Below are 20186 nucleotides of genomic sequence, written 5' to 3'. Positions count from 1 at the left end.
TACGCCGACCACCTGCACGCAAAGACACACGCACACACACACACAGACGGGTTACACAAAAGATCGGACAGTTCTTTGAAGTGTGTTGTTGTGCGTGTGTGTCAAGCCTGAATACGTTGTGCAAAAAATGTTACTCATCAACTCCCTTTCAATATCTTAAAAACGACAGATTATAACTTGTTGAGATGCAAGGATTATACTTGCCGTAGTTACGGAGTGTTTAAGTGTGTGTGTGTTTTTTTTACGTCATCGTGCACATCCATCAGTGGTATGTGTCATTAAGTCTGATTAAGTCTTATTGTTTGCACAAACATGACCAAGCAGCTGTCAACACATGGAGATAATTAATGAACCTCACACTTCGGTTCACTCGGAGTGTTTGTGCGTGCGTGTGTGGCTACAGAAAAAAAACTGTAAAATCTCTTTTCAAATCTCTCGATGCACCTCCACTCGTCGCCACATCAAAACAAAACTCTGCCACTTCAGAAACATCCAGATAAAAGAAAACTTTTGTTTCTTGTCTGATTCAATCAAAGAACAAAAGAAAAATGGAAGGAGGAGGAAGAGAAAAGAAAGGGATTATGTGGCGACTAGACATCGGGTTCAAACACACACACACACACACACACACACACACACACACACAAAATTGTCTTCATGCATGACCCACGCAAACAGACGTCTTTCCCAAAACCCTAAAGTGGAATGGGAAATCCCCTCTTTCCCTGTTTTTTTCCTGAACTTATTGACATACTTTTAAAATGTTTCTTTGACCCAAATACACAATTGTCTTTCATCAGAGCGACAAACTCCCGCCCTTCAGATAAATATTAGCTGATCAGCAAATCAGCTTCTCTCTCAGGTTCTTGCCTCAGTTTCCCGTTGATAAGTCGCTGACGAGAAAATCTATGTGATCAAACTCACAAGGTGTCAAAATTGCCGAAAGTTCCCGACTCTTTGACCTGCAGTCATGCACTTTTTGTCTCCCCGGATTCCAACTGCCTTGACAAACACGGCAAAGATCCACCGCTGTGTGTGCAGACCTTAACATCTGTACCTTAACATCTGTGTCATGGACAGCAAACGACAAAGCTTTCTAACGCTCTTGATCATTTATTTGTTTTCTGAATTGAGCACTTATAAAAAGTTGTGTTCTGATGTTGTTATTTAAAGGGTTCCATATTGTAGAAAGTGAGATATCTGTCTTTTTTTAATTATAAAGCAAGTGTGAAAGCGTTAAAACTGTGCCTTTAACAGGACGGGTTCACACAGACACTATGTGAGAAATAAAGACTTTTCTGAGAATTAAAGCATGTTAACATGTTTCAGTAGAAACCCCAAATACAACCATGAACCTGGAAACGAGCATGATAATAATTAATAATTGGCGCTGATGGAAAATACAAATTTGCAGCTACTTGTCTTAAGTTTCAGTCGCTAAACATTCTGTTTTTGTTCACGTTACCAGAGAGTCATTTTGGTTCTGTGCAATACTTCACCGTTATCTAACCTCAGTTTCAACCTTTGACGCTTTGACATTTTGACTTTTTCACCTCCAGCTCGATCAATAATTAAAACGTTATACTTTAAAGTCACAAGGTTTGCTATTTGGTTAGTTGAGAAAGATTTACAGAGGAAAAGAGACGTGTTGATCAGATTTGTCTTCACCTGCAGTTATTGATTATCATCAGCTGATGTGTCTGGCTTCCAAAAGATCTTCCCTGAACCTTCGGGGTTTCTAGACAACCTGAATCAGATTATTCTTTAAAGAAGAATAATCTGAGGGGTCAAAGTTGACATTATAACCTCGTTAACCTCAGCAAACAGAAGCCGTTTGATGCGTTTTGTCTGTTGAGATGTTGAACTGCGCTCCCTGCCAGCAGGCAACGGTACTGCAGCTAGTTTAATGACACGACACAACGTCTATGAGATTTGAAACACACACACACACACACTTGTGATAAAGCTGTCATCAGTGCATGTAAGGATACGAGCCGATGAAGTCGCAGTGTTCACACAACTATATTTACAGTGTGTGTGTGTGTGTAAACTCCTGCTCCAGGCGTTTCACACACCCACTCACTCACACACACAGATTCGTCTCTGTAATGTGTACGTGTAGTTTTATGGCGAGACACGACCCCTCTCCATTACATGACCGGGATCTGACTCACGAGCTCTGAGCAGATGGCTTTCTCTGCCTGAGTGTCTGTCGGGTTGTGTGTGTGTTTCTGATTCTGACCTCCTTGCTGTCAGCCGGGTGTTTGAAGGCCAGGTTCCGGGGCAGCGATGCCTCGGCCCTGGTTGTCGTCACGGAGTCTCCGTCTGGCCCCGCCTCCCACGCCGTGTCTTTGACCATGTACGTGCATTTCTCCTCGAACTCTGCCTCCGTCCATCGGGTCATGTCCGCCTCCTCCATCTCCATGTGCACGTCTGCCGCCGCCGTCTCCGGTCGGTCCGAGCCGGAGCTGGTGGTGGCGGTGGAGGCCATCTTGGCTCCGTGGTGCGCGTCGTCGTCCTCCTCCATGGCGTGTGCCCCCTCACTGGTCAACATGGCCGAGCTATGAGAGGTCGCCTGGTTGCAAGAAATGAGGACAAGAGAGGAAAAAAAGAGAGATTTTAAATTTTTTATCTCCTTTATGTAAACATGCAGAAAGACTGAGGATGGAGGAAGAGAGATCTGAGGGAAGAAGGAAAATAAGGAGAGAGAAAGAAGGAAGGAAGAAGAACAAACTGAGGCAAAGAAAGAAAAAAGAAAGGTAAAGCTGAGAAGAGAAAGGGGGGAAAGGAAGGACAGGAGAGAGACAGAGAGGATGACAAAGACAAAAGCAATGACAGAGGACTAAGTGGGAAAAAAGATAAGTCAGGTAAGAAAAGAAAAGTAGATGTGGGAGGAAAAGACCAGAAAGAAAAAGAGGAAAGAAAAGGAAAAGGACAAAAGGTGATAAAAGCTGATGAAGAAGGAGAGCAAGAAGAGAGGAAGAGCTCTGATTATTATGTGGGGTGACTCAGTGGGGGAGGGGGGGTCTGATTAATGCTGCCGTCTCACACACACACACACACACACACACACACACACTTGGAAACGGACGGGAAGCAGTTTGTCCTGTCTACTATTTACAAAAAACTAATTTGGGAAACAATCAGGTAATAAAAACCTGCATTCATTCACAACAAATAATCACTTCAACAAAATGATGAACATATTGTGGTCATTTGCCCGGCAACAACTACCAGAACCCAGCCTTTTTACTCTTTATGTTATTCATTTGTTTGATGATTATCATCAGACGCAATGAGAAATTATGTTTCCCTGCTCGGAAAATGAATTTAAGTGATTTCTCATTCGTCTTTTCTTTTTTTCTGTCCATAAAACCACAAAGTCTGATTGAGAATGAGTCACTCTGAGATTGGAGACTCTGAACTCGACTCGTGTCTCGTATAAAAGTGTTCTGTGTCCATTAAGAATTCAGAGATTTTCTAACGAATGGCTTTTAAAATAAAAGAATAAAATGAATCCTGATGCTTTCAGACATCAACAACGAACGTCAGCTGGTGAATATTTTCCTTTAAATCCACATGTTCCCGTAAATGAAACCTGTTTGTAGACGTTGGATAATTGTTCAGACTCTCTCTCTCTCTCTCAGTGAAAGCAAATTAACTTCTCACATTCCCTTTGGAGTGTTTACGACTTTTTTTTCTCCAGAAAGTGTAACTCAGTTATCAGTTTGTGTGAGAGAGGATTATGAACCTAAACCCCCCCTCCCTCTCCTCTTCCTCCTCCCGACTCTTCCTGGGGTTGAAGACAGAGGAAGGAAATGCTGTCTGTGTCTGAATGAAGCTAAAATTGGAAGCAGAGTGGCGCTGCAGCGGAACCGGCAAATCATCCCGACTCCCAGCGTGTGTGTGTGTGTGTGTGTGTGTGTGTGTGTGGGTAATGGACATGGAGGGTGGGGTGGGGGGGGTGGGGGTCATGAGGAAGGGAGCGCCAAAGCATTTCCATTTGGGGGGCCACAGCAGCGCAAACAAAACTTCAAACGAGATCCCACCCAAGACACACACACACACACACACACAGATATCCACTCAGGGAAAAACATGCAGCTCATCCCACGCAGGCGAGCAGAAAAGCAGCAGATCAACAGAGACCACACTGTGAATTCTTCTGCAGCCGCAAGAAAGAAAATGATTTCACATCCAACTGTCTCCAGTCACAGAGCTAACCACTCTCACCCCCCCCCCCAACAAAAAAACAAAACTAAGTATTAGCAAGAAATGACACAAAGAGATGAACTCACATCTCCTCTTTTTACTGACGAGTGATTTTAAAAAATAAAAACAGAAACCACACATTGAATTTAATAAGTCATCATCTCTTCTGATTTTGATGTTTTTTTTGAGGTCTTGCAAAACACGCAGCTGACTTTCTTTCGTTCTAAACTTGCAGAAAAATGCTCTTAAAATCTGAATTATTAGAAGAAGAAAAAAGCTGCTTCAAACATCCTTTACTTTAACAGTAAAACTGCTCAAACCGGAGCAAATCATTCAAATGAATTCAATCATTAGAATTGTAAAAACATTTCCAGCAATAAAATGTAATTTCTCCCAAGAGCTGCACCCCCCCCCCCCCCCCACACACACACACACACAATGCAACAGTTTCTGCTCTGCTTTAAAGTTGCTATTTAAATAAAGCACATCCAAAAAAGCTGATCATAAAATGGAAATGTTTCTCAATATTTCAGCTCTCAGCTGAACTCTTTGCATAACAGCTGCAACATCCAAAACTAATAGTGAAACCAAAAACAGAAACAATTCACCTCTCGCATATTGTCGACCAACTGAAAAGCACAAAAAAAGCTGAGTGTGCACATCAGCCAGAGGAATTTCAAACGAAGGAACAATTTAATAAGTTGAGTCAAGATGAAACTCTGTGAGCTGCTTGAGCAACTATCGGGGCAACAAAACTCAACAGCAATGAGAAATCACACTCATTTATATCCAAGAGGAGAAAAAGTCAAATTGAGGTCACAAAAAAAAAAGACACTAATGTCCATCTGAGTCCATCTGTCTTCATTAAAAACCAAATGTAAACTCCTTAAAGTGTGCAACAAAAACTAAAGTCCCAAACTGAGGTGCAGAACAAACAGCTTCCAACTCACTCAAAGAGAAACACCTCAAGCAGCGGTTACACACGCTGAGCTAAATCCACATAAAGTGCAAAGAAAAAGAAAAAGAAAAAGAAAAAGAAAAAGAAGACACCAGCAGCATTCAAATAAAATAAAACATTCTGACCAAGTCAGAAATAAAAAAACCGAGAAACAAGCACCAAAAAGACGAAAATCGGATTCAAAACAACCTTAAAAAGTAAATACACGTTTGAGTCAAGAAGCCATTTAAAATTCTACTTAATTATACTGTCCTCATAATCCGGAAAGTTTAACATACAATTAACATAAAAGTAAAAAACAAACACAAAAGGAGCTCAAATGTATTTATTTTTAAATATATATATATATATATATATAAAAGTCCCTCAGGAGTTCTTTTTGGTGTAAATGTTAAAAGGTCAGCGGGTGTCTCGAGCTGCTCCGTACTCACCGTGTAACTTTGGTCCCATCCACACATAGGGACGACCGGTCAGCTCCTCTGTGTGTGTGTCTGAGGATAGAGAGTGTGTGTCGGACAGGTGCAGTCCGTCCCGCTCCGAGCGCTGATACTCCACCAGTGTGTGTGTGTGTGTGTGTGTGTGTGTGTGTGCGGGTTAAAGTGTGTGTGATCCACTCGGTGTCCTGTGTTCAAATGCCTCACAATGCAGACGTCCATCTGACTAAGCTCTCTCTCTAAGCCACGCCCCCGATAGTCCGTAGGGCAACCCCCTCCTCCTGGCTCCGCCCAGCTCACGCCCCCACCTTCCCTCTCTCGCTCTCTCTCACACACACACACACACGCGCACACACACACACACACACACACACACACACGCATACACACGCGCACTTTTCTTAACGGGGAAGAAGCAGCGGAAGCTTTCACCTGAGGCCATGAGCTACACACACACACACACACACACACATCGACAACAGAACTTTTTCTGCATCAAAATAAAGTTTTCTTTCAATGATGATGATGCTGGTGTGTCTGTGTGTGTGTGTGTGTGTGTGTGTGTGTGTACGTGGGAAATGTCTGTTAGCAGCTTCAAAAGGGTAAACAACATGTGTGTGTGTGTGTGTTTTCCTGGGGAAGAGAGGGACATCCTGTGACAGTGACTCAATGCTCCCCCCTCAACACACACACACGCACACACGCACGCACACGCACACGCACACGCACACACACACTGCCTCTAGGGGGCAGGACTGGTCTGCCCTTGTTTCCTTAAAACTTCTCTCTCTCTCTCTCTCTCTCTCTCTCTCTCTCTCTCTCTCTCTCTCTCTCTCTCTCTCTCACTCTCTCTTGCTGTAAGTAAAGATCTACAAGAATACAGAAAAGTGTGAACAAAGCAGTGCAACATCGTAATTAAACATATTAATACAAATAAGGAGGCAAAAGTTTAACTTTACTTCACTTAAAAGAATATATATATAATATGAAAACATTGCAGTTAAATTATGAAAATAGATGATCGTCTATATGCTCTCCCTCTTCGTCCCTCTCTCTTTTTTAAGTGACTGAATTGCCAGTTTTCTAATTTAAATGTATCCACGTTTGTGTGTTTGTGAGGAGAAAGCAGAAAGGAACAAAGAGATAAATGTGATCACAATCTGGTGATTTAAGAAAAAGAGAGAGGAGGATCTTCCTCTCTTAAAGTTCTCATCACAACACAAACCGTTTCTTACATCAACTGTCTGTCAAAGTGACTTTTTTAGTCATTAAGAAAATGCTGTCAGGTGAGCGTTTCCTCTTTATGCTGCCATGACAGGACCGCCTCCTCCTTCCACTGACGATTCTGCAAAACCACATTGTGTCGAAGAGAAAATTTGTGGTGAAAAACTAAGTTACAGGCAACGGAAGGAGGGAGAGATCACGTTTAATAAAGAGGAGAGCATCAATCGCAGACCCTTCCACTTCCTGAACTCTGGCACTGAACGTACATCACGAGGAAAGAAACTGTCAAAACATGACGAGCTGCTTATGAATCCACCAATTTCATCATTTGTTAGGAAGATAATTGTGCTGCTTAGTGTTAAATATCAGACAGAGGGAATGAGAAGACCCTTTTGCTGGATACTTATCAGTTTGCATGGATGAAGATCCGACAGCCAAGAGGAAACACCTTTCTCTCACTCCCTCAGTTCCAATAAGCATATATTATAATGTCATAATAAAACAAATGTGCTATAACAGGTATAAAGTCAACACATGCATGAAACAGCTCTCACTCTCCCTGTTATAACAAAAGCTCACTCGCTCACTAACACTGGAAATTCCCATCTAATTGCCCCCCGACTCCCTCAATTTGCCTCCTACTCACTCACCTCCCTCTTTCTCCCCCGTCTCTTTGATTTCCACACTATTTACAAAAAGTGATTTTCCACACTGACCTCTCTCTCTCTCTCTTTCGCTCTCTCTCTCTCTCTCTCTTTCTCCAGATTTTTCCATCTCTTTTCTCACTATTGTTATTCTCTCGATCGCTCCTTTACAAAATAAATCAAAATCAGGGAAAAGTTGCTGTTTCATTTTACTTTGATGCTTTTTTTCATATTAGATGATATACGACACATAGAAGTGTCAGGAATCTAACGCAATATCTGCAGAAAAAGTTGTTTAAAAATGAGAAATGAAATGTGGAAATGAAAGACAACAAAAGAAGTAACAAAATCAACCCTAGAAATCGTATCTAAAAAAGGAAAAACAACATCAAGTCTTTCTCAGACTCTTGTCTGTTTAATCTGTTTGACATATTGACTAAAGGTTCTTCTAAAGTGCATTAGCAGACATGGAGACCTCTTCACCTCACCTGATTCTAATGACACATCTTGATTGGATTGATACAAATAATATTATTTATTTTTTTTAAATTTAAATTAAGTTTATTTCCAAAACACGATCCAGTTTTCTGAGAAATTACAGCTGGCAATACTTGAAGACATGAACGATTCTGTCCTCCAAAACCAAAAGTAAAAGTACATCATCACACTGCTGCTGATAAAAAGCATGGGATCAAACTCACGAGATTCAATTTAGGGAGAAACGTTGCATTTTAGTAACGTGTCTGAAATCATATCCTGATCAACAATCATCAGCCTTCAGAGAGCCAAATGAGTCTCCGTCTGTTTGTGTTCTTTCTTCTTCCTCTAATGAAGAACGATGATCAGGAAAAGAAATCAAGCAACAGGAAGGAGAGAAGAAGAAGAAGAGAGGGAGAGAGAGAGAGAGAGAGAGAGAGAGAGAGAGAGAGAGAGAGACAAGGTACCTCCCTCCCTCTCCCTCTCTCTCTTTCTCTCTCCCTGTCCCTCTCTCTCTCTCTCTCTCTCTGTTTCTGGTGACAGAGGGTCTGACCACATCACTCGCTGCCTACTGCTTCCTGCCAACAGACGACCCCAATACACACACACACTCACACACACACACACACACACACACTCGCACACACACACACACACACACACACACACACACTCACACACACACACAGCTGCAGATCTGTCCCACAGCTGTCGGACATGTTGATGCATTGCAGCCAAGCAATCCTTCCTTCTGCAAAACAACCAGAGAGGAAGAAGACATGCTCTGGAAGCAGATTGGCTGATGTAGGGACCTTTGCACACACTTGCACACACACACACACACACACACGCACACACACGCACACATACATAAAATTACAGTGCACACATGTGCAACTATTTTGCATAAAGAATATGTTGAGGGAAAAGTAATGCTGGACAGTGGTGGTGCTTTCAAGTCGGCTTGTGTTTTTCCTTTTTTCCCTCCTGACTGTAAGTGACTGTGAGCAGCATGTGAGAATAAAGAAGTGGTTTTGGTGCGAACAGCCGAGTTAACTCAAGTTCCTTTTACATATGTATGTATTCGTTAATTAAAAAATGAATCAACATTTGTAAACAAATAGTCTTTCCTGAGCAGCAATACAAGAAGTTCTAAAACCTTGAAAATACATTTGCAGCTTAGCAACAGTTAGCTCAGTGATTAGCTTTTATTTATTAGCTTAATCTTATTAGCAAACTACGTATGGCATCGCTAGCGTCACCTGCAGTGAGAGTAAAGCCCAACGACAAAGAGACAGAGAGAGGAGTTTTGAGACGAGGACATGCCGCTCCAGAACCTCTAAAGTACCGACAACAGAACGGGTGTGAGGGGAGTTCACTCTCCCTGCACACAAAACTGCTCTGAAGTCACATTGAAATGTGTCTTTTTGTTTCTGCGGTGGTCCCGCATGCATGCCTGCAGGAGGCAGAGAGGAGAGACAAAAGAGGGCCCAGAGACCACCTGGGCCTCTGTTAGTTTAACAGAGGGCCTCTATCACACACACACACACACACACACATACAAACATTCATGTACACATACACACATGCGTACAAGTCCATGGAAACACACTTTTCTCTTCCATAAACTTTCTACTCCGCTCCGCAGTTATAGCCAGTGAGCTCCGCTGAAATCTGACCACCATGGGGGCTTTTCAAAATAAAAGAGACGAGGAGAAGGAGGTGAGAGTATAGGAAACGGGAGGGGGGGGGGGGAGATGGAGGAAGAGGAGGAGGGAGAGTGAAGGTGAGAGAGGAGAAAGGAGAGGGAAGAAAGAGAAAGAGGATGGGCTTCAGGGGCTACAGGTGGGATTCACATTCCTTTGGAGGGAAAGAAAACAATCTGGTTTCATACACTGTGGGCATTAATCTGCTGCCACAACAGCCTCCGCTCTTCTAGTTTCAGGCTCTGACTTTTTTACAATAAAATCAGCCTTTCTTTAGCCATTAACCCATATTAGCTTCATGTATTCTGCATTATGTCCCTGCTGAAACAGGACACTGGCCTGCATGCAGCCTTTTCTCCGGTCGTGTGTTTGTTCTCAGGTGTCTCTTAAATAACAGATCTGGATCTCAGTGGGACGACCGGGTTAGACAAAAGGTTTCTTTTTTAAACAGGAGAGGTTTCTGCGCTCAGTGTCTCTGAGTGTGACACAACAACGTGTCTTCAATGATTCTTAGGATGTGTAACGAAAATCCAGTAGTAATTTACACTCGTTATATGCATACAGTCTTTTCAAAATAAAACTTCCGTCTTCACAGGAAACAACGTAGTTCGGGTTAGGCAATAAAATGATGTGTTTAGCTTTAGGAAAAGATTGTTTGCAATTACTAAGGAAGTGACGATACTTAAGTACGGAAGTTACGTGACGAATAAATAAATGTTGCCTTTGCGCTTCAAAATGATTTTCACATCCACCTCCCTACCCACCTGTCCTGTGTGAGTTTCTGCAGTCTTTATACTTCCTGGTTCATGAATACGTGGATTATATAAGAACTGATTTTGTGGGTTACCTACAAATTACAGCACATTCATTTTCGTAGGCATATCTACCGACGCTGCATGAGAACGGCCTGTCAGCGGCGTTTGAACTGGGGTCACAGCTCCCCAGCAGCTCCAGAACAAACTTGGTTAAACTCTCCTGTTTTGCAGTGTATTTGGTGTGAGTGGGTTTTTTTTTTAGTGATAAATCAACTGCAGCAGTTTAAATTGAGCTGATCTCAGTTTTCTAGATCTTACCTGAGATAAACACTGAATTCTTTGGATTTGGGCCACCACTTAAACATACGTGCACAGATGCCTTAGAGAGTTCATCCTGATAAACTTCTCCCGAGTGTTAAACTCTTTCCTCTCCTTTCTCTCTCCTCCTCCTCCTCCTCCTCCTCCCTTCCCATCTTCCCCCGTCCTCTCCCCTGAGTCCCAAACATTTTAATTGCAGCCCAGAGGCCATTTGATGCCTCACCAAATCACTGCGAAGAGATCAGCTATTGTCCATTTCCTTTGTGTGTGTGTGTGTGTGTGTGTGTGTGTGAAAGATGGTGTGTGACCAAATGACGGTTGTACTGTTGGCCAATGCCTGGTGGACCCTCTGTATGTGTGTGTGTGTGTGTGTGTGTGTGTGGATTTAGGGAGTTAATCCCCCGAATAGAGAAGCCATTAGGGAGAATTAGGCAGGTTAGACTCAACCATGATCCCCTCTGTGTGTGTGTGTGTGTGTGTGTGTGTGTGTGTAAGGGACAGCCACGAGCGTGTGGCATGCGTCAGGGTCTAGGCCCTCAAGAAGAAGGGATGGAGGTGCGTCGGGAGTTGAGGAGGGGGTGTGGTAGCCAACTCCTCTAATCTTGCCAATCCACCCCTGCTGCACACACACACACACACACACGCACACACACACAAGTGGGTTCATCTCCACACTCTCTCAACAGATGGCTATCGCAGAAAGACCAAGGGTAAACTTGAGCAATACCCAAACCAGACAGTCACCCCCCCATTTACTCCCACCACTCAGTGTCTGCAGCTAATCACAGAGTCCTCAGCACGCAACCAAACGCACTCCTCACTAAGAGGCGCACACACACACACACACACACACACACACACACACTGTTCTTCAGGTAAAAGCTGAACCCTTCTTGTAGACATGACATTGAGACGGGATGGTTCTGCAGATTACAGCCAATCGCCACATTTCAAAAAATGCATTTCAAAATTATTAATTCTTAGAATAACAAATTAACAACAACCTCCATCAACGTATCTTCACACATAGTTTGTTTGATATTTTCGTAAAAGTTATTTCTCATTTCTCGACCGCTTTTCAACAAAAAGTCCAGCAACACGTGTCAATTACCGCTCATTACGTGTATACGGGCTTTTCAAAATATACTTCTGTCTTCACAGGAAACAACTTAGTTAGGTTTCGGAAAAGATTTTCGTTTTGGGTTGAAGATCACTACGAAAGTGTCGTTACTGAAGTACGCAAGTCACGTGACGGATGAATCAAAGTTGACTTGTTGTTTCTCACGGGAATGAAAGGTGTTGATTAAAGCCGTCCACCTCCCCCTCAACCCGCCCATCCCGTGTGCTTCTGCAGTCTTCACACGTCCTCGTTCATTATTACGAGAATAACATACGACTTTTTTTGTGGGATACCTACAAATTAATTTTCACGACTACAGCTATGAATGCTTGATGAGAACTGTGAACTAAGTTGTTTTCTGTGAAGACGGAAGTTTATTTTGAAAATACTTTTTATGTAATGGGCAAAAAAATCGACACATTTTGCTGGACTTTTGTAGGAAAACGCACAAGTTTTTTGTAATATATCAATTATCATACGAACTGTTTTATGCGGATACGTTGAGTGATTTGTTGAAAACCACCTGGACCTAGTCTGACCACCTCTCAGGTACGCCCCACGATGCCGTGGACCTTCCTCACTTCTGGCGACTGGATTGGGAATCTCGTAATGTTTTTTCGGGTAAACTGCCTGTGACCTTGTCAGCTGCTTAACTGAACCACATTGAACCGCATTCGTTGGCTGACTAAGCAGAAGGCTTTGACGTAAAAAAAACCTTGATTCAGTAAAACATTGCTGTGAGGGAAAAGTCATTACATTTATGAGATTGTTTTCTCCTTCTCTTCCTCACATTAGTGACTGACTTCTCTTTCCGTTGAGCAAAAGTGAAAAGTCCAAACATCTGCACTAAACAGACTTGATTTACGAGCAGCTGGGGCCTAAACACAAACCAGCGTGCAGCTCACAGAACTTCTAATTGTTGTGCTCTTCCTTCTACTTCTTGTTCGTTTTTTTCCAGCTCAGTCATGTGAGTCTGTTTCACTGCTGCGTACGTCACTTTCAGCCTACAATGAGCGTCAGTCCTGAGACGAGCCGAAGGACGCGTCTGAGAAACAAAAATAAATCAACTTTTATAAAGCACTTTAGTAAGAACAAAAACCAGAAAATAAAAAGAGGGGCCCATGAGGCTTCCCGATACTCGCTCTCAGGTAGCCATTAAAACTTCAGGACATAAACATGTTCCAGCAATATTCCAGTAAACAGCGGAAATGTGCAATGAGTCACCACATGCAACAGCAGCGTGGAGATAACACACACACACACACACACACACACACACACACACACACACACACTGATGTCACGTCACCCTGTCCTGGTAGTTTCCATTATAACAAGCCTGTGGACAAACCGCTTTAGTGCAACTATTGCACTTAAAGACTCACTGTGTGTTTGCGGTTGAAAAAAAAAATCGAATTAATAGTGACTTCACTATTCTTTGTGGTGTTTTTTTAAAAAAATCTTCCACTGTATCACTGTTATTACATTCCTGAAGTATTTATAATAATCCCCGAAGTGACTAAGAAGGTCTCTCTTGTACTTTAAAAGTGAATTGAGAGACATTATCATACTTGTACCCTCTCTTTTATCTCTTTAATAAACTTAAAGTATTCTGATATTCTATTATTATTATTACATTAATTTATGCCAGAAACGTTTGTAAAACAATGGACTCCCTTTTCTTTCATTATTCACAGTTAATTTATTACGTGTGTTGATTCACAATTTGCAGAATTAAAGAAAATTCTCAAAGAAACAAGAACGACTGTATCGGCAGTTATTTAAAATATCGTACATTTAAACATTTTTTGGGACTAATTAAAGCAGAAATGCAACTTCTCCAACCTGTTGCACACACAGTGGCCACGCTATTTGAACTTTTTTGTAATTTTTTTAAATCTCTGAACACTATAATAATAAAAATCCTCCTATCAGACACAGAGAGATAACCAGCTATAGGCCTGATTTTATAGAAATACATAACACCTGCAGGAGCACTGTGATATTAAAACAATAATAAAATCACATTTTATTATGTTCAACGACCACGGACGAACTTCATCCTCCTGGCAATACATGAAAAGGAATATTACTATATTATTATAGCCAAATACAACCCACATTAAAACACTAAAATAGAGACAATATAATTTCAACAAGTGGAAAATCACTACAGCGACTCACACGTCCCCCCCCCTGCAGACCTCCCGCCTGGTCTCACTTGTCCCTGCGTCCTCCGTGTTTATTCTTCTTCTATAATATTCCTATAACACCAGAGCGGCTGGCTCGTATGTGTCGATCCAGAACGACTTGAGTCTTACTTTGTGTTCCTTTTCCACTCACACCAAATAGCCTGTCTAACCCCCCCCTCCCCCCCCTCTTTATTTTTTAAATCCTTCCTTCCTCCATCATCCTCTTTCTCCTCTTTATAATCTCATTTTTGTTTCTCCCCCATTCTCCTCGTTCCATCCTTCCTTACTCGCCCCGATTTTCTCCCTTCCTTTCCTCTCATGTTTGTTCTTTTTTCATTCCTCCCTTGCTTCCTTCTTGCTTCCTCTACTCTCTCTATTTTCTTCTCTGTCTTCCTACTTTCTTCTGTGCCTCTGCTTCCTTCCTTCCTTCTCATGCAGTCATTGCTTTCCGTTCATGTCAGTGCACTTTGATTATTAACTTGCAGAGACGAGAAACTTACATGCAGCAGGTAACTCATCCCAGTTGTCTTTATTCTTGTGTATCTTCTTGACATTGTTCATACCTTTTGGTACAGACAGAGATTACAGGAAGTGATCCGGCTCAGAGACGACGTGTTTGTTGGTGTGTGTGCTTTCTCCAATAAAAAACAAACACTCAATACACAAACTCAACGCCGTTATCTGCCTCACATTATGGTAATTCACCTCGCACCTCTGATATTAACTGTCCAATTAACACTTTCAACCCTCACTAATGTGATCACACGCACACACACACACACACACACAGACAGAAACACATTCCTAATACCATGGGTGAGTAGCGGAGGGAGGACAACTGTTGACGCATCGTTGACGCCCCACGTCTCCTGTCTCCTAAAACCCTAAAAAGACAAACAGAGACTCTTTAACTTTCCTGTTATCTCATCCTCAGTTTGGAGGGAGAGACGTTCTCTCATTTCGGGCTCAGAGAAACCATTTGTATAGCAGCAGTGCAGCTCCACGAGCAGCATTTTACGCTTTTATTCCTGGTCTTTTGTGATTGGTTTGCACGCTTATGGTCATGTGACTGCTTTTATTTCCAGAGTGAATCGTGGAGAAAATGGTCCAAACATGTGACAAAGTCATGAGTTTTTTTATTTTCTTCCAGATACTTTGACTCTGGGTCCTTGAAAGTGATGCAGACTTGTAAAAACAAACGCTTGCACAACATGTAAGGTGCCACAAATCAAACAGACACGACGCACCCTTTTACCAAATGAAGCAGAATGAAGTGAGACAATGAACCATGGTTCAGAAAGTGGGTCACCGTGGGGAGCCGGAGCACGGCCAACTGACAAAAGTGCAGCTCAAACACACGCTCATGCAAAAAAACACATTTAAAATATCAGACACCGATACAAAAAATAATAACAATAAATGCAGGCTGACTCTTTAAAATATTTCCCTTGGAACGCCTGAACTTTAATGTCCGATTGGTATCAAACCAAGAGTACACAGTGATGAGATTAGATGTGTCTGCAGCAGCTCAGTGCACTCAGCTGTGAAGACTTAATCACACTATCTGTCGCTACAACCAGCATATTAATTGTCCCTCAGTTCATAATGTTTGTGTGTGTGTGTGTGTGTCCAGATTGAGTGACCGGTCATTAGGGGGTTAAATGGGGTCTGTTGTCCGAGTGCTCTGCTGATTAAGCTGGACTGGTCAGGACTGGTGGGCACCTGCCATAAGCAGCCTCGGCCTCATCCATCACCAGCTGACCTGGCTGCAGCCTGGCACCCTGGACGCCGCAGAGGCCCCCGAGGCTCCTCGACACCAGGAACTGACCACAACCATTACCCCCCCACCCCCTGGACCTGGAGCAAGGATGACCCCTTCTCCTTTCTGAACCCTGGCTGTGACCCGCCGAGATGACCGCTACCATAAACCCCCCCACAAAAAACCTGGATAAAGTAGCTTTCAGAGGTTCGCCTGAGCTCAGGGGTTGTCTACAAAATGCTGACCAAGACTGTGACTATAGTCCCAGCCGGGGTCCTCTCTCAGGCTGCATTCACACCAAACTCTGGATCGCCAGTTATGTGATTGGCCACCACTACGTTTAAACATTTTTTGCTGAAGGCTGCTGCGTTACTACTGGATCCAAAACCTAAAGATGACCAATGCTATTAAACTGTGGTTTAAGTTTACTTCTAGATGCCCCCTTCCCTCTCCAACCCAGGTCCGTGTCCCAAATCCAACCGTCCAAGTTAACCACTTCCAAAGTTCCTCATGACATGGAGAACATGCAAAACCTGACCCCAAAAAAGCTCCAGAAGCTCTTGAAGTCTCAACAATCTGCAGCTTGTTTGACTTGACTGCTCTTATCCAAAGAAATGAAGCTAAGCTAACACTAAAATTACCTTCTCACTTTTGTTCCATTTCTAAATAGAAACTGTGCCTTTTACCCAAAACCTGGTGTTGAGATGACCCTTAAAAAGCCCCCTTATCCTCTCCAACCCTGGTTCAAACCTTGGTCCTAACCCTTGCATCAACCCTAAGAGCCCACCAGTGCCATAACCTCTGTGACACAGGGCCGAATTCTCCCTCGGAGGGTCTTCGTGGCAGAAAAAGCTGACCACTGAAACCTCCATGACCTGAGGCCAAATTAGGTGTCGTCTCCTTGTCCGAGCCAAAACTCAAAGGGGCGTCTGAAGCCCCCGAAAAGTCCTAAATGGATTAAAGGTGCTGCATGCTATGCCGTAACGGCAGGACTCCGAAATCAGCTTAAGGTTTCCTGTAAATGCATGCTGCTCCCTCAAAAGCTTTTAAAAACTCACTGCAAGTTTGCTTTTGATTGTTTGTACTCCAAAGTCATAGTGGCAGAAACAAGCTGACGCAGCAAATGAGCAAAAATGGGTTGAAGGAAATGGAAGATATATGTAATTTTTTTTGTTCTGGTGTGAAGATGGAACGGTGGCAAAGACAACTAACAATAATAGCAGGAGTGATGTTTGAGATCAGGCCCAGGTGGTTTCACAATGGTGACTTTTGGACAACTTTGACTCATTTTGGAAACATTTTAAGTCTGTATCGCATCCATAAAAAATAATGAATTAATTTAATTCTTTAAAAGTGTCCTTTTGTTCATGAATTGGTATATTTTTATGGCAGGTAGGGAGCCACCTAAAGGCTCTGACATCACCAGACATTAGAGTTTAGGTCTTTCAGATGCAAACGGAAAAGTAAGCAGATTTTTGAACACAAGTAGATTTTAAAACATCTCCAATCCTCCGATTTAAAAGAAAAACATATCCACTCCTCCAGGACAAAGCAGACAAAACAAGCTCAAGGCACTCACCTAACCCAGACTCAATGCTCAAAAATCAATAAAAAATAATCAGCGGCATGAGTCCTCCACAGTGCCCAGCTGTCAGCTATAAATCAGATTAATAACCCGATTAATAACAATACATTTTAATTAAACTGCTTGTGTTCATTTTGTAATTAGGCCAAAAAGTGCCGGGGGGTCCTAACAAAAAGAATATATCAAGAGGTGAAAGTCGTGTTGACTGACAACGTTTGTCATCATATTAAAACGATTTCAATGATTGGTCACAAAAACAGCGTTTCCTGAATGGAGTTTAATAAGCAGCCTGGTCTCCGAAAAATAATGTTTGCATTGTCAATTATGTTTTAATGGAACGTTTTTTTTCTCCTGGATTAACTTTGTTTTTGACAAATCAAAAATGCGTCTGATCAAAGCCCACGTAGAGAGGAGGTTGGGGTGAACAGGGTGGGTCAAACACAGGACTTTCAACCAGGAGACCTCTGTTTGTGACCCGGGTAAAAATAAAAGTCAATGTTATTTGAATGTTACGTCTGTAACTTAAATAATGTAAAAAAAAAAAAATGACACAACAAACTTCCATTTTCAGAGATTACAACTTAGTTAAGTTCAAGTAACAAAACTACGTGCTTAGGTTTTTGGAAAACGTCGTGGTTTGGGTTAAAATACGCACGTTTGAGGTAGTATCGTAACGTTACGTAACCTAAAAAAAGTCAACGATGTTGAGTGGAATTTCTCGCTCTTAATATTACGTGACTTGACTTCTGTGTTTTTGTTTTGTTTCACAACATTAAAACTGCGACTGTGACGCAAGAGAAAATACGGTTCCCTCGAAACGTGACTCAAAATGCAGTTTGTTTGTGTGGGACAGTCATTATTCGATAGGAGGGTTAGAATTTCTGTGGTTAAAATCCATAAAAACTGGAATGCTAATGTTTGTTATGAACTCTGTATTATGACTCTAAGATAAGAAAAGATAAGATAAGATATACGATGTTTTATGCTCTTGTTTGGGAATCGTGGAGTCAGGTTTGGATGCGTGTGTGTGTGAGCTATCGGATCGTGGGGCAGCAGGGTTTGACTGGTTCATGGTCTCTTGAGATCTGATAGGAGCTCAGTTCACTGCTTCTTTATTAGCGATCACACACACACACACACACACACACACACGTGCATTGCCTGCCTCTTATCAGCATGCATTGAGGCTGTAGTGTTGGTAACACACTAACCCAGTGATCTGCTGGCCTTGAAAAGAGAAATGCATGAACTGCTCCTTTTCCTATCAGATTCCCATCGTCAGGTTTTATTACAACAAGCAACAAACATATATATATATATATATATATATATATATAATGGGCTTATTGGCTATTATGGTGTTTTCAAGGCTTGTGTTCAAGTTAAAAAGGTGCAAGAAGAACCTGAGATCGATCTCATGTGACACACACATTCATAACAATCTTTTTTAAATGTAATTTAATTAATTTGACTACTTTTATGTTAAACACCAATACACCAAAGCAAATTCCTTGTATGTGAAAATCTACTTGTCAACAAACCAGATTGGGATTTAGATTCAGATAATCAGCTCTTGTTGATTTTGGTGGAACATTTTGCCCCAAAATCTAATCCGTTTAAATACAACAGTAACCATCTAAAGATCTGTTCATTCATGCAAAGTACATCAGCACATCTTGGCAATCAAAGTTATGCTGCTCCCGATAACTTAACGGCGTCACAATAATGTAATTTCATACTTCTCCGGTAAAATAAAAGTTGCGTTTTGTTTATCGAGATGGTGTTCGTGTGTGTTTTCAACTATGATTCATTTAGCAATTTAGCAAGCTAGCCGGTTCAGAAGCTAATGTTGCTAGCGTATAGATAGCTTCTGATGTTATTGTAGTATAATTGTAACCTTATCGCCATTATGTTTCTTTTATAGTCAAGTCCATCTCAGGTTCAGAAAGTCACTAACAACTTTCAGCCATTATGCACCTTTAACCTACCGAGTGTGTATTGAAATGCACAAGTATTCACCGACACCATGTGACCATATTTGGAATGAGGAGGAGTGACGTAGAGACGGCGTATACGTCTCTGGTAGAGACCTGTCAATCACAGTAAGCCCCGCCCTAAAGCATCCCCTGCTTTATGGTCTGTTTGACTCTAAATGGACCATAATGTACTAAATGAACATCATGCTGTATTGAAGAAGACTTGAAACTAGAGATTGAGACCATAAACTCATGTTTACAATGTTTACTGAGGTAATAAATCAAGAGAGAAGTAGAGTCATTTTCTCATAGACTTCTATACAACCAGAGGAGTCGCCCCCTGGTGGTCCAAATTGTTTGACACTGCTCTGAGTGTCTAATAATGATGCTGATGGGTTTAGTTTGGTGTTTGTTGAAAGCCTCACACAGATGCTAAAAGGGGCGCTAACCAAACGTCGGTGTTTGACAAGCTGGGAGTGAGGACGGGTTGAAGGAAGCAGTTCAGGGGAAGATAATGGTTTTGGTAAAATTTGGAAAAAGGAAACACATCCTGTCTTGTGCTTCAAGTTTTGATTCCCCTTCTAGATAAAACACAACACCATCTCTTACATGAAGCCACTTTCAAATATTAAATTTGCTTCATTTTGATTGGCTGAAATCAAAGCAGAGTAATTTAGACCCAGAAACCCGAGTGGGACTAGAAGATATAGTCCTGAAACCCAGACCCAGACCTGCAGCAGCAAGAAACTGAGACACTTTAAAATATAAATCTCAAGATACAAGCACACACACACACACACACACACACACACACACACACACACAC

The 20186-nt window shown here is 42.1% G+C and overlaps 1 protein-coding gene across 1 annotated transcript in view; it reads right to left on the bottom strand.

Moving 5' to 3' along the window:
• The window catches only part of LOC116394328 (PR domain zinc finger protein 1-like), a 22178-nt gene extending 16390 nt beyond the window's left edge, over positions 1 to 5788 (bottom strand). The window contains exons 1-3 of the mRNA XM_031867356.1: positions 5602 to 5788; positions 2243 to 2575; positions 4 to 12 (exon numbers count right to left, since the gene is read on the bottom strand). Coding sequence (XP_031723216.1) covers positions 4 to 12; positions 2243 to 2575; positions 5602 to 5628 — 369 coding nt within the window. The 5' untranslated portion in view covers positions 5629 to 5788. The remainder of the gene's footprint in view (positions 1 to 3; positions 13 to 2242; positions 2576 to 5601) is intronic.
• Between the last annotated feature and the right edge of the window lie 14398 nt (positions 5789 to 20186).

This window comes from Anarrhichthys ocellatus, unplaced genomic scaffold (genome assembly GCF_004355925.1).
Source record: "Anarrhichthys ocellatus isolate YVR2014 unplaced genomic scaffold, GSC_Weel_1.0 scaffold39, whole genome shotgun sequence".
Classification (NCBI taxonomy): domain Eukaryota; kingdom Metazoa; phylum Chordata; class Actinopteri; order Perciformes; family Anarhichadidae; genus Anarrhichthys; species Anarrhichthys ocellatus.
This window is presented reverse-complemented; position numbering and strand designations above follow the sequence as displayed.